General features: G+C 40.4%; 2 protein-coding genes across 4 annotated transcripts; one reads left to right on the top strand and one right to left on the bottom strand.

Moving 5' to 3' along the window:
* Positions 1–1,823: 1,823 nt before the first annotated feature.
* mixl1 (Mix paired-like homeobox) lies at positions 1,824–3,889 on the top strand. The gene is made up of 4 exons (XM_084376901.1): positions 1,824–2,432; positions 2,546–2,766; positions 2,879–3,005; positions 3,232–3,889. Exons 1-4 carry the CDS (start codon positions 2,216–2,218, stop codon positions 3,807–3,809), a joined length of 1,143 nt encoding a protein of 380 aa, XP_084233027.1. The 5' UTR covers positions 1,824–2,215; the 3' UTR covers positions 3,810–3,889.
* A 78-nt stretch (positions 3,890–3,967) lies between these two features.
* On the bottom strand, positions 3,968–12,495 carry lin9 (lin-9 DREAM MuvB core complex component). 3 transcript variants are annotated; one of them, XM_084377668.1, is made up of 15 exons: positions 12,426–12,495; positions 11,490–11,522; positions 10,894–10,985; positions 9,678–9,791; positions 8,345–8,475; positions 8,071–8,196; positions 7,747–7,904; positions 7,306–7,439; positions 7,009–7,137; positions 6,714–6,815; positions 6,537–6,617; positions 6,310–6,435; positions 5,931–6,113; positions 5,604–5,701; positions 3,968–4,988 (listed from the first exon to the last, which is right to left on the bottom strand). In XM_084377668.1, exons 1-15 carry the CDS (start codon positions 12,454–12,456, stop codon positions 4,883–4,885), a joined length of 1,644 nt encoding a protein of 547 aa, XP_084233794.1. In that variant the 5' UTR covers positions 12,457–12,495; the 3' UTR covers positions 3,968–4,882. The 3 variants fall into 3 exon arrangements, with proteins under 3 accessions (XP_084233794.1, XP_084233795.1, XP_084233793.1); XM_084377669.1 differs by lacking the exon at positions 12,426–12,495 and adding an exon at positions 11,954–12,135; XM_084377667.1 differs by lacking the exon at positions 12,426–12,495 and adding an exon at positions 11,633–11,828.
* Between the last annotated feature and the right edge of the window lie 300 nt (positions 12,496–12,795).

Genomic DNA, 12,795 nt, shown 5'->3' with positions numbered 1-12,795 from the left:
GCCAACTGGAAATGGCCAGGAGAAATCCCAAAGTGTTTTTACTGTTTGATGTTTAAAAGTCCCGTCTGTTAACTGCAATATATCAGGATTAATCAAATTAAAACTCTTTTGATAGAATGAAAATGTCTATTTTTTATCGTGGACTGCCAAGTTGAAAATTCAGACCATGAGCAAACACTAAGTGAAAAAGCATTTTTATTTGCCTGCACATGCAAATCTGAATTTTTCATTATCCATTACTCAAGTTTTTGGTCACAGATCAACGTACGAGGCGTTTGTTTGTTTCATAATCTGAAGATAGCTCTCAGAAATCCTGTCACAGTCCATCACAAAAGATCAGGAACTTCAACAGCCTCATTTTAGCATAGCAATCTGGTCTGTGCACACACGCAATACCCAATTAGGGTCCCTCAGACAAAGCCACCCTGCTAACTGTGAATGCCTCATCCAACAAGCATGTCCTATCTGAACAAAGCTGTATGTGACAAAGTACAGAGATCAATAAGTGCTGTTGTGGCTGCGAAATGACACAATACCTGTCAAGTCATTTTCCCACAGAGATCAAGAAGAAAATAACCAAAGAAAACCCTTTTAGATCCAAGCTGCAACTGTCTTTCAGGAGCATGATGCCAACTTCTTATATAAGCCAAGATGTCATCTACTCCCAAATTATGTCAGCTCAGTTACAGCTGTGTTCCAGGCAGATGCGGTAATAAATAATAATAAAGTGGTGCTTTATTATTTTATGTTGCAATAATCACATCACTCCACACCCAAAGTAATTAAAAATGATTTATAGGAAACTGAGCCTGTGATTGCCCAACTATGTACATAAAAACACCCCGGCATAAAAACTGTGAAAAGCTCATTCCTGCAAGTCTTGTCCAAATATGTGTGAACAAATTAGTCTGTCTGTGCTGCTACCTGACCTCCTGACTTGATCCCCTCTTTGAATCAGATGAAGGAAGGTGACCCATTCAATAACAAGTGCCCACTCCTCCTGAGTACTTTTGAACCGAGGTTTGTGTATTGAGATGAACTTTGTTGCTGCTGAAAAGGGGGCAGGAAGGATGATTACCTACATACATCAGTACTGAGGAGCAGACAACTAAAGACCTTAATCTTTGTAGAACACAAGTCGTATTATTTGACATTTAAGCCTAAAGGAAAGATGTTTAACAGAGGGAAACTGTTACAAGAATGACTTGACTTCTGATCCTAGTTCTGACTTGTTGCAGATGATCTGCAACAGATCCAGTCAGAAAACTTAAAATACATTTTGAATGACTTTTCTTTTAACTTATTTGAACACTTCTACTAATATATTAAGTTTCTCTCTGCCATCCTAATAAAATATACTTAATATTGTGTATCAGATATATATTTAATTATATCCACAAACACCTAATGCATAAAGAGCATATGAAACTAGCCACATAGTGGTAAAATATGTCAATGTTTTTATATTCTTGGAAAACAATATGACATTTTAGTGGAGATTATCAGATACGGCAGAAAATGTATTACTTTCTGAACTCAGAATCAGAATAGTGTTTATTGCCAAGTATGTTTTCACATACAAGGAATTGTCTTAGGTGTGTAGGTGCATGACCATAAACAATACTAGAAAAAGAAATAAAGCACTTATAAAATAAATAATAGAAGTAAAATAAAGAATAAAAGCACTTCTAAATAGACAAACAACAAAGTATGAAAATAATGAGATCAGTATAGGAACAACTGAAGCAAACAATAATAAAGATAATAATCAAAACAGTATTTACAATGTGACTATTTAAATAAGAAAGTCTTGCAGTATGTACAGGAATGTGCAGAAATATTGTCCAGGAAATGCGCAAAGGTTCATCGTTTTAAGTTTGCATGCACAACACAGAGTCCACTTAACACAATAAAAACAATATGCACACTGTAAATGTCTAAATAAAGGATGTTGTGCATGCAGGCTCCACTCGTTGAGGAAATGGCAGTTTCCGACTGCCTCTCTTTGAAGGCTACAGCTCCATTATTGCTTCATCCATTCCAAAGCGGATAAATGTTTTCGCTGCCGATGTGTATTGAGCATGCAGATTCCATTAAAGACCCTTTAAAGAGACCTGCGGCCGCTCCAGCGTCCCAGGTGTGATCCCTTCACACCTCCGGCGGCCTGCAGACGTCTGAAGTTGCTGCACGGCCGCTGCAGTGCCAGCCGGCACTGATGGTCGGCCCATTCACACGTACTGGCAGCACCACACCTTTGATCGCTGGAGGATTTAACCCCAGCGAGCGTGCAGGACTCAAACTCAGTCAGTCGCTGCAGGTAAGGACGTCGAGGATCATGTCTTCAGTTCATGGGAATATGCGCCTCGGAGATCTGAATCACTTCCAGATGTATCACGAAGGAGTTTTGCAGATGAACAACATGGTGAACTCAGGTGGGTGTCTGGCAGCGCTGTGCGTAATTTACGCACAAAGTCCAGTGTCACGTTTCTATCGCTCCTGCGTATCTAACGTTGTTTGCTTAACGATTTGTGCGTTTTCTTTGCAGATTACGTAGCGTCAGATGTTACAAACTACTTCAGCTCCGCAAACTCTGTGCAAAGGGCGGATAAATGCGTGGCAATCCTGACTCACAGGAGGAAGAGGACCAACTTCACCCAGCAGCAAATCGAGGTGCTGGAGAAGGTTTACTCGGACACTAAATATCCTGACATCTACCTCCGGGAGAGACTGGAGGCTCTGACCGGGCTACCGGAGTCCAGAATTCAGGTAATGGAGGAGTTTAATTCAAATGTAAAATGGCAGATACAAAACTGTGGTATGATCCTTTCTTCATAATTGGTTCAAATGTGCTCACGTTGATTTGTTCTGCAAATTCCAGGTGTGGTTTCAGAACAGAAGGGCCAAGTCTCGTCGCCAGGTCGGCTCGTCAGTGTCCATGAAGGTCCCCAACCCGCCTGCAGCTGTCCCCTTCAGCCAGCTCCAGAGCAGGATGGGCCCAGAGAAAGGTAACCATCAGTCTGAGATTGTTTCAATTTGGGATCATGTTTCACTCGAGCATCAAGTGGGCCTGCTTTAGTCTTTCAAGTTCTTTCATTTAAGTCACATTTGTTAATGATAATGTCAGATTGCTTGACTAAATGTCATCCAAGATAATAAAGTTTTTTAAAAGTAGCTTGAAAACGTTTTATCATTTCACAACTAATTGCTCCTTTCACTGGTTTTCTCTTTCAGTTTATGACAACAATCATACAGCAGAGGCACACAGGATAGGAGGTTTTGGCCTTGAGGACACTTTCAGACCCACAATGCACCAAAACACAGAGGATACTCACAGAACCGGCATCCCCACCAAACCCAGCAGTTATGACCAAACATCAGTCTCCTGCATCTACGACAAAGAGGGAACCAGAGTGAAGCCTGAGCAGATGCGACAACACGAGCTGAGCGTTAACGTCCCGTGCTGCAATGTCCATCTGTATCCCAAGGAGAACGAGCATGTCCCCAAGGTGGAAGCCAGCATGACTGGTAACCAGGGTGCAAAGGTTCTGGTGGAGTATGACAATTTCCCACCTAACAAGACCATCGGACCGGAGATGAAGGTCGTGATTCCCCCAATCCCGACCCAGAATAACTTCAGCAGGTCATCACCGAAGGATAATGGATGCCAAATCCAGTATCCACGGGTGAGGGCCGCAGGGGACGGGTTCAGTCACTTCTCCCCGATCCATGCCGCTGAGGCACAGGACTTCACCGACTCAGACTCTGACTGGGAGAGCGAGGCCATGGCTGGCTTTGGAGGCTTTATGTGATGCATCATCAGAGCTGGTGTAAAGAAAACTATGTGTATCATAAGAGGCAGTATACAGTTGTTTGTATTTATTGTAAAATAGTAATAAATCTGTTGATTTGTTGAAAAGAAAGCTGTTAATTGGATTAATGTGTAAATAAAGACTAATAACTTGAAGACTGCTTTGCAATATTATGTTTAATATAAAAAGACGGAAACATTTATATACAACTGCCCTGAGGCACTCTCATATACAACTTTACAAAACTGAAAAAGGAGATTCTCTAGGAAAAACTGTTGACTTGACTTTAGAGGTTACATCAGTGATGCAGGCTTAGTGTGGGGGGGTTGCAGCAACAGCCATGCCAAATATGGAAATGCTAAGATCGTCTTAGGGAGTAAAGGCATCAAAACCCCAGAGTTCTCCTTTATAAAAATACCAAAATCTCTTTTCAGTGCACACAAAATTATAAAAGCCATTTCTGAATACACAGCAGAAATGTTGACAATAGTCCTAATAATCAGAGATATTGTACAATTATCTACAATAAACAATTTTATAAAACATTCTTTAGCCTCCCTGTGCTTACCATCAGTGGAGCAACAGAACACAACACTTACAGGGGGGGGACTTCAGAAATAGCAAAATATCGTTTCAGAACCATACACATCTACTCAAAAATAAATAAATATGGACTATAAAAACTGTAAGAATCAATGTTTGGCACATGAAACCAATAAATAACCATTGAGTTTGGAGATGTGAACTTGTGGAAACAGTTTAAGACTCTTTCAGGTTTGTGTTCGATTGGGTGCACCAACATTTTCATACACTAAAATGGGTGGGTAAAACACTTATGACATCCTCCCTCCCGTCAGTACAAAGCCTCGGGAGTCTGGGCAGGGCTCCGAGTCGTTTCACTGGGACATCCTCATTCAGATTGCATGGTGGTGGTTCACAACATCCACGGGAACTTTTTTTGTTTGAAGCCTTTGAACAGTTCAGGTGAAAGCACCATCTCAAAAGACGATAGTAAAATGGCCCACAACTCTGTGTGTGCGTGCACCTGCTTGTGGTGTGGATGATGCAGGTATTCAGACTGCATTGGTGTTGTTGGCTGCAAATGCGTGCAGGTTGCCCAGCTGACTAAGGCCACTCTGGATGTGTGCCACGTGGATCTCAACATTATTCTGGAAGCAACTGGAGAAAAAAAGGAAAACAGTATAAGAAGATGTTGGTAATGCTTTATAGTAAAAGGTCATTATGAGAAGTGTTACTCAGCAGATAATAATGGCCCTTGTAAGTCCTCATAAGTTGTGAAAACTATTTGAAAACAGCTGAACACCAAACTGGGACTGAATGCAGCCTCCAAGACAGGTCAGTTTGACAACAGGAGATAAAGTACACAGGTGATTTATAGCAGCTCCGACTATGAGTATTACTTTGGTGACAGGAGAGGTGTGTAACAAGAGAGACGCAACTGAGAGTCGGACAACAGCAGCAGGTGAAAACAGTGTGTATAGATGGCATATTTTCACATCTTACTATGTGAAGTAAGGATTTACACAGTACAGTACATAGATGTCTCAGACATAGTGTCAACGCTGTTGTTTCTTCACATTCTGTTAATAATGTAACTAAACTATAACTAAAATTCTGGCCATATTTCACAAATTGCTCCTTTACACTTAAGCATTACCGAAATGTTCAGTACTCCGAGGCTTACTGAATTGTGATGAGTAGAGACACTGACTTGGATCATTGTGCCTATTGTGACTGAAGAAGTGGAGTTAGAAACACTGCAGGGTGTTTTACCTGAGGTTGGAGGGATCAATCGATGCCTTGATGTCATTAAGAGAGTCTGTTAAAGATTTAAACTCAAATGAATTCAGGTCCCCGCCGTCTGCCAGACACTGTAACAAATGAGACAAAATAATTTACTGAATAGGCCATCAAATAACAAGTTCATCATTTAAACATTCTTCTGTCTACATACAAATATTCAAAAGAAAGTTCACAACAGACGTAAGAACACATTCATGTTGCGGCCAAAATTGTGCCAACCTCTGAACGTGAAAACAAAAACACTGCATATATTCATTCTCCTCCTGAGCAGGAGCTGAACTTTTATTTATCCTCTACCTTTATCTGTAGCAGCAGAGCCGTGAGGCGGGAGATGAGGTGTGTGAGGCTGGGGTTGGTCACACTCTGCTGTCCGTCCTTCGTCGAGTTGCTCAGCTGCACCATCTGCTGGGCCTCTTCTTCACAACGCCGCCGCAGCTCCGTGGGGTGGTCGGCTGGAACCATGCCCTGATCTGGAGCAAGCTGGACGGACACATTGAATGATTCACATCTTAGTCAATGCTCTGTTAGTTCTTTTATTTCAGAATGGTCAAAGACTGAGCAGGAAGTAAGATGCTAGAAATATCTAAACAAGTCATGAAATTTCACAGGTTTTTTCCTGTACTTAACTTCAGGTGTAATAATTATTGATGGAACTGAAGTGTATCTATTGACTTACATCACAGCAGAACTGCTGAACCTCATGAAGCACCTTGTTGAGATCTTTATTGAGCTGCTCGAGCTCAAGCACTGTGGTAGCATATCGCTTCTGGAAGTCTAGGTCAATTGGCATCGAGTACGACTTCTGAACACAAACACACAATCATAATTTCAGTTAGGCTGGATGCATGCATCTCAGGAACATTTCATAAAGCAACTTCTATTTTTAAATGATGTTGATCGTACCATTTTCTCTGCTTCTGTGTTCATTTCTTTCAAGTGCTTGATGTGCTCTTTCTTGATCATGAGAATCTTGGACAGCCTTGTCTGGTCACAGGGCAAAAACAGACAAAGAATGTGTTAGGACAAAGCCGTCCACATTTTTAGGATGTGAGATTTTTGCATTTGACAGGAAGTACTTACCACTTGGACAAGGAACTTGACAGGAAATCCTCCCAGAGTATCTCCCTCAGCACCTGGCAGTTTGTTCCTCCATGGTGACTGGTTGATGAGAGGGTCACTGTCCTATTATTACGAGGAAAAAAACAGACAATGAAGTCATTTTTCTTCGAAAGCAACCAACTGGAAGAGATTTGCACTCATTCTACAGACTTCTTCTGTAGTTGCAGTGTGATTCCCAATGGTCAAATATTGATGTGCTGGGACAGTGTGATGACACACACAGACACATCTGTCTTTGGATGCAAGTTGACAGTACCATGAGGACAGGAGTGGTAGCGGACGGGTAAGGCCCTCTAGGCGGAGTCATGAGGTTCTGCATGTAGCGTGTTGTCCGATGCTTCTGGGCAAAGGCTGAAATGGGCATCGTCTCATTGGGCTCATTGCTCTGGAAAACACAATAATCACCGGATGCATCATATATTCGTTCAGTACAGCTGCTGTATATCTTGGTACTTTGATACATTTCTTGTTCAACAATTGTTAACAAGACTGTCCTATAATTTATGATAAAATGTGAATTGTAAAAATAAAGACAGAAGCTTTTATCTCTTACCAGGACTTCAAAGTCAGGCACAGTGTGTGTTCCCAGGCCACTGCGGTCAAAAGTGACACGATAGGTGGCAGCGCTGGTGTCCACTGCATCGATCTGCCCTGTGAACAACCCATCATGGACGCCTCGGAGTCGAGCTGTGGAACAAAAAGAAAACAAAATGAGGATACAAACTGGTAATATTTTGAGATCCGCATGGAACAGCCTTACCTGAGGGTTATTGGGTTTCCACAGCTATTAATTTACACATAACGTTATGTATTTATGGTCCTTGACACTTAACAGCTCTCTTATTTGATCAATACATAGTTATAGTTAAAAATATTGTTTGTGATATTGTTTTTGACAGGACATAAAGCAAAAGCTGAAACTGGATAGCTTTACAGTTTTGTCTGGCTGTTGTACACTGCTGTCAGTGATGTGTTTTCATTCCATCTATCTTACCAGTGACTTTTGTTCCTATATTGAGTCTCAGGGGGATTTCATCTGGAAGGTCTTTGCAATTTGACACATCAGACATTTTTCCTTGCTGCAGCAGGCGCATCTTCTGCCTCTTCTGCCTCAACGCTGTCCGCTCCTCAGCAAAGAATGCAGACGAACACCTGAATGGGAAAACAAAGCATATTATTTTAAGTCTTTGTTTGAGGAGGTGTTATAAAAATAAAAAAGAGAAAACAATTTCACAGACTTTAAAATGTCAGACAAAACTGAAGACAAAATGACTGAAAATTATGTGTAGAGGCACAAAGATTAAAGACTGCAGCATACCGTCGAGGTTTCCCCATCAGTCGCCTGATGGTTCCCCACTCAACCCTTGTCAACTTTCTTGTTTTCAGGTTGGGGAAAGACTCCTTGAGACACAGGCAGAATTCATTGTCGCCCTCAAAGAGAGGCCTGTAAAAGAAAAGAAATATTAACATACAAATCTTTTCTGGGAGATTATTTGGCAATGTAATTACAGTATCTCTGAAATATCTCTGAATTGAGTACAGTTAATCATAATTAATAGTTGCTGTCTATCAAGGTGAAAGTGAGAGTTTACCTGTCAATATTGGAATAGAACCATTCATAGATGCACCATTTGTGAGCTTTGGGTAGCTTAAGAAGATTTCTTAATCTCAGCCCTATTTTCTGGGACGCCTTTTTATCTGGTGTGACCACGTTAGAAAATTTCTGTCAAGAAAAACATTGAAAACAACAGTTATTCCACATACAGGCACATAGGTTTTCTTCCACTAAGCACGGCAGCTGTAAAGATTTCCCACAAATTATTCACTCATAGGCACAGCCGTAACTTTTTGTTCCGACAACAAAGCTGTAAATTTCTCATAGTAATTTGAGTGGCTGGTGAAGCAGGCGGCTGGTGAGAAAGCACCATTTTTAAAAGGCTTGTTTACCTCATTGGCTTTGCAGCTTCTGTTTAACAAAGGAGAGGCAGCAGTATGGAGTCAAGTTTTACTCCACGGTCTGTTACTTTTATCTAACAACTTAGTAGCAGCCTCATTTTTTTCTGATACTTTTTCTTTTACAAAGCAACTTTAAACAAAACACTTGCTGTGTGCTGTTGCTTCACATGAAAAGTGTATGACAAGCAAACCACAAGATGATCTAGCATAAAAAGACAACAAAGGAACCCATGTGTTGCTTCCAATTGATTTTCTATGACAAGCTGCAAATCTATTGCAGCCTCACTGTGCTTGTTGAGTTTTTAAGCGTTACTGAAGAGCAGCAAATGGAAATAGCAACACAGATATTGAATGTAGCCATTGACTTTCCACTTGTAGTTGATTAGAAACAACAAACAACCTCTCAACATCATGATGTAGACTTCTCTGTTTTTTAAGTGGATTGGTTTTAAATATTGCAAGGAATGGTGAATGGTGAAGATGTAAACACAATTAGTTGGATGGACAAAGAGGATTGACTTCTGCAGGCTGTATAGGGCAGATATTACAGCTCTGTGCTTTATCTTAGAGAACAATATAACATTATAAAAATGTGATGGGGGACAAAATCACCAGCTCCCTCTTGTTTTGCTTGTGTTGGCTAAAAGAACTAGACAATACTATTTTGTTTTTGCTTAAGACATGAACTACATATAAAATAGTAAACTAATGCTGCAGCACAGGTAGGCTCAGTGATACATTCACCCCCGCTGTTGAATACATCTTGGAGAGCACCTACACCCCCACACAGCTCAGGGCCAATCACAAGGCAACTTCAGGAACCAAAACAAGCTCCATGGAGAAATACTATCTACTGAATATTTTCTCTGCCAACTTTCTACACCATCCTTAAAAGATCTGGGAGAGTAGGACGGGACAAATGATTTTAACTTTTCACTAAGAATCACTGTCATGGTGAGTAGTCTTCACCTGTGGTGTGGTGCTGACCCTTTGGCTCCTCCGAGGGGATCTGGAAGGGAGACGCTGCTGGGGCTGTTCATCTTCGTCCCGAAACAAACGGCTCCTTTTTGAGCTCCGTGTGGGCTGTAAGGACAATTGTGGACAGGAGTTGATGAAAAGTACCAACAAGAATACCAACAAGAATCAGAGCCATATTAGTTGCCTCATGTATGGACAACATTTGATTTAATCAATGCAACCATGCAGATACTACAGCACTAGATTCAGGCAATAGTATGAAGTATCAAGCATACCCTGTATGTATTCAGGAAAACATGTTCAAACAATATTTGTTTTTTAATAAGAGAGCACTCAGCTTCGCATTTAACACCCCAGAGAGAGCATAACATACCACCAGGACAGAAATTTTCTCATAAAAATGAAAATATTTTCCTCAGTCTGAGTTGAGTTTTTTCTGGAAGGGTCCCAAACTGTGCCACTGACATACAAAAATACTGCCTACTACTTTATTTTGTTCAAAATGGAATAAAATTCCCTCCAAATCTGCATTTCCAAATTACACTGGTGTGAAAAAAACTTAATGAAGAATATATTTAACTGTTCAGCTGGAAAAGACAGTTGCAAAGAAAGCAGTGTGGCTGACAAAATCATCAACAGACAGTGACTATATAATCAACAACACCACTTCCACATCAAATGAGAATCCCTTAATTACTGAGTCAGAGACAATGTCATTCAATTTATCATGTTGTCATGCTATAATTCAAATCATAAATTCAGAGCCAACTATGTTGCTGTTGTATTTTGCAGATATTAGACTATTATTCCTATACAAGAAAACACAAAGTTGGTTCATTACAATCCTTCAAACCAGTGAAAGTTTCTGGGATTTTTTTCATCCTGTGGCCAAAAAGAGTCAATATATACAGTGTATACACAAGGGCAGTGGCTCAAATATGTGTAAATGCCCATAGTTTTCAGAATATTTCAGAATATGGATAGACAGAACTTCTAACACACGTACGATAAAATGCAATTCAAAACAATAACCCTGCAAATACTACTTTGTGATGTAAGTAATGTTTGCCTGCAATTTTAATCAACACAATGTCTGAGTTTAGTTAAACTCAGACGTTGAGGCCACAGGATGGTAGTTTGTGTGAGGTTTGTATCGACCTTTCTGGCATTGTATCACATACTGACGAACTAACACCACGTCTCTTACTGTGTCCATTGTGAGGGAGGAATGTCGTCCCCTGGTGTTGTGAGCTCTTGGGAAGCTGTTCTTTTCATTCAGAGTGTTGGACAAACTCCCTTCTGTAATAAAAAATAAAGAAAAAGATTGTATTTGTTTAATACAGTGTATTAATACCAGATATGAGAACCCAGTGAGACCTACTTATTATCAAATGTCAGAAGATGTCAATTAATTTTCCACTTACAACTGAGACTGGAAGAGATAATAGAAATATAAAGTCTTAACACATTTAAAAAAAAAAAATCTTTTCCTATATGGGAACAAAACTGCATCAGAAGCAAAAGTAGGATAATTAGTTCCACTGGGTCACAGAAGACATCAGACACAAATGTAAGATAGTGTGGTTTGTCACTGTAAACCTTGATTTTTGAACACTTTCAATCAGGAAACATATGGCATGTGTAAGCTACATGCAGGAAAGATCCAATCAGAAAAACATGCATTGGCCATGTATGTTTTGGCATACAAGGAATTTGACTCCAGTTTCCAGTAGTTCCCAATATACTCACACGCCAAGAACAAATGTACAGAAAGACAGACAGCTAAAAATACTGCCCACATACCTTTCAGACTGACAAGAGCCTCTGCCGAGGAGCCTAGGGAAGAGAACAAATTGTGCTACATCAATATACAGTATTAGAAAAACAAATCCTCTTTAGTTTTAAGTGATTATGATATGCTTGTTTTAGCTCTACAAGGAAAACACCTGCAAGTTGCTGACGCTTACGACACTGCCCTTTAAACACTGACAACATACAGACAGGTTCACTTAAGTTAGATAAAGCTAGCGCAGTCAGTTAGGCCTTAACCCCCAATTTCAGCTGTCAAGCACGGGCATAACATCAGCTGGACAGAGCATGTCAACGAAATGAGCTACACAAGCTAACGTTATACTAGGTTACAACCCGGAGATAATATTGAGTTACATTAGCAACGTTCACATCGACTGAAATGACCATTTCAGCTGAGAATAGCCAAAAAGTTAGCTAGTTTCCCACCAGCTTATGGTATGCTTATCAAAACATACCAAACGCGTTACCATGGAACGTTCACCAGCGCTAACGAACGTTAAATACAAGGAAGGTGTCACGGAAGACTAGTTAAATATTGCCCAGCAAAACAGATAGCTAGTAGCTAGCATTTGAACTTTGGCAATAAAGACGTTATGGTACTCCTTTTGTTATTGCTGCGTATGATCTAATGCTAGTAGACGTTAGCTCACAGCTAAGCTAACGTTATTTGTTTACCCAGTTGAGCTAAAGTAACTTGCTCAACTCCAACATTAGCTATGGTTAGCCTCTCGTGCTAACAACCGTTAGCCGACTTGGACAGACCGGTATCTCTTTGCGTCTAAAAATGACTTTATGGACTCTGCTCAAAACATACGATATTCATTCCATGGACAACGATAATAGTTTATCCACAAATATTTATTTTATCACAACGGGGCCGCTGCGTGTTTACATTGCAAAACTCCTTGAATTTGTGTTGTTACTCACTCTCGTCTAACAGCTGGTCCATCTCCGCCATCTTGAATTAGCCGCGCCGCTTTTTCAAAGACCTTGTCAAAATGCATTCTGGGTCGGGACGCTATCTGGAGGGCGATTTAAGAAATAAAACTGCTATAATTTACCAATAATCACTTTGTATTATATATGCATGCACAGAATCGTGTTCACTTTATAGACATATCCAACTTATCATTTAAAACGTTAGGAAAACAGCTTAATAAGCAATATTGTAAGTCACTCAGCATCCCTCCATTGTTCCACACAGCACTTCTCTCCAGCTACTCTCACAGAGGTTTTCTTAAATGTTAATTCATTGTTGGGAAAGGGATTTCATCTGGAGTTATGCACAGCAACACAA

Source organism: Pagrus pagrus (assembly GCF_965226575.1).
Source record: "Pagrus pagrus genome assembly, chromosome: 16".
NCBI lineage: Eukaryota > Metazoa > Chordata > Actinopteri > Spariformes > Sparidae > Pagrus > Pagrus pagrus.
The sequence above is the reverse complement of the archived record's forward strand: the minus strand, read 5'-3'. Positions and strand labels throughout refer to the sequence as shown.

What these genes read in the sequence shown, in the direction of transcription:
- mixl1 (XM_084376901.1), top strand. Translation starts at nt 2,216, where the DNA reads ATGGTCGGCCCATTCACACGTACTGGCAGCACCACACCTTTGATCGCT. An exon ending in GAACAACATGGTGAACTCAG is followed by an intron (nt 2,433 to 2,545) that starts GTGGGTGTCTGG and finishes TTTTCTTTGCAG; the next exon opens with ATTACGTAGCGTCAGATGTT. An exon ending in CAGGATGGGCCCAGAGAAAG is followed by an intron (nt 3,006 to 3,231) that starts GTAACCATCAGT and finishes TTTCTCTTTCAG; the next exon opens with TTTATGACAACAATCATACA.
- lin9 (XM_084377667.1), bottom strand. Translation starts at nt 11,681, where the DNA reads ATGTTGTCAGTGTTTAAAGGGCAGTGTCGTAAGCGTCAGCAACTTGCA. An exon ending in GGCTCTTGTCAGTCTGAAAG is followed by an intron (nt 10,986 to 11,489) that starts GTATGTGGGCAG and finishes TTTTTATTACAG; the next exon opens with AAGGGAGTTTGTCCAACACT. An exon ending in TGCCTGACTTTGAAGTCCTG is followed by an intron (nt 7,138 to 7,305) that starts GTAAGAGATAAA and finishes TGTGTTTTCCAG; the next exon opens with AGCAATGAGCCCAATGAGAC.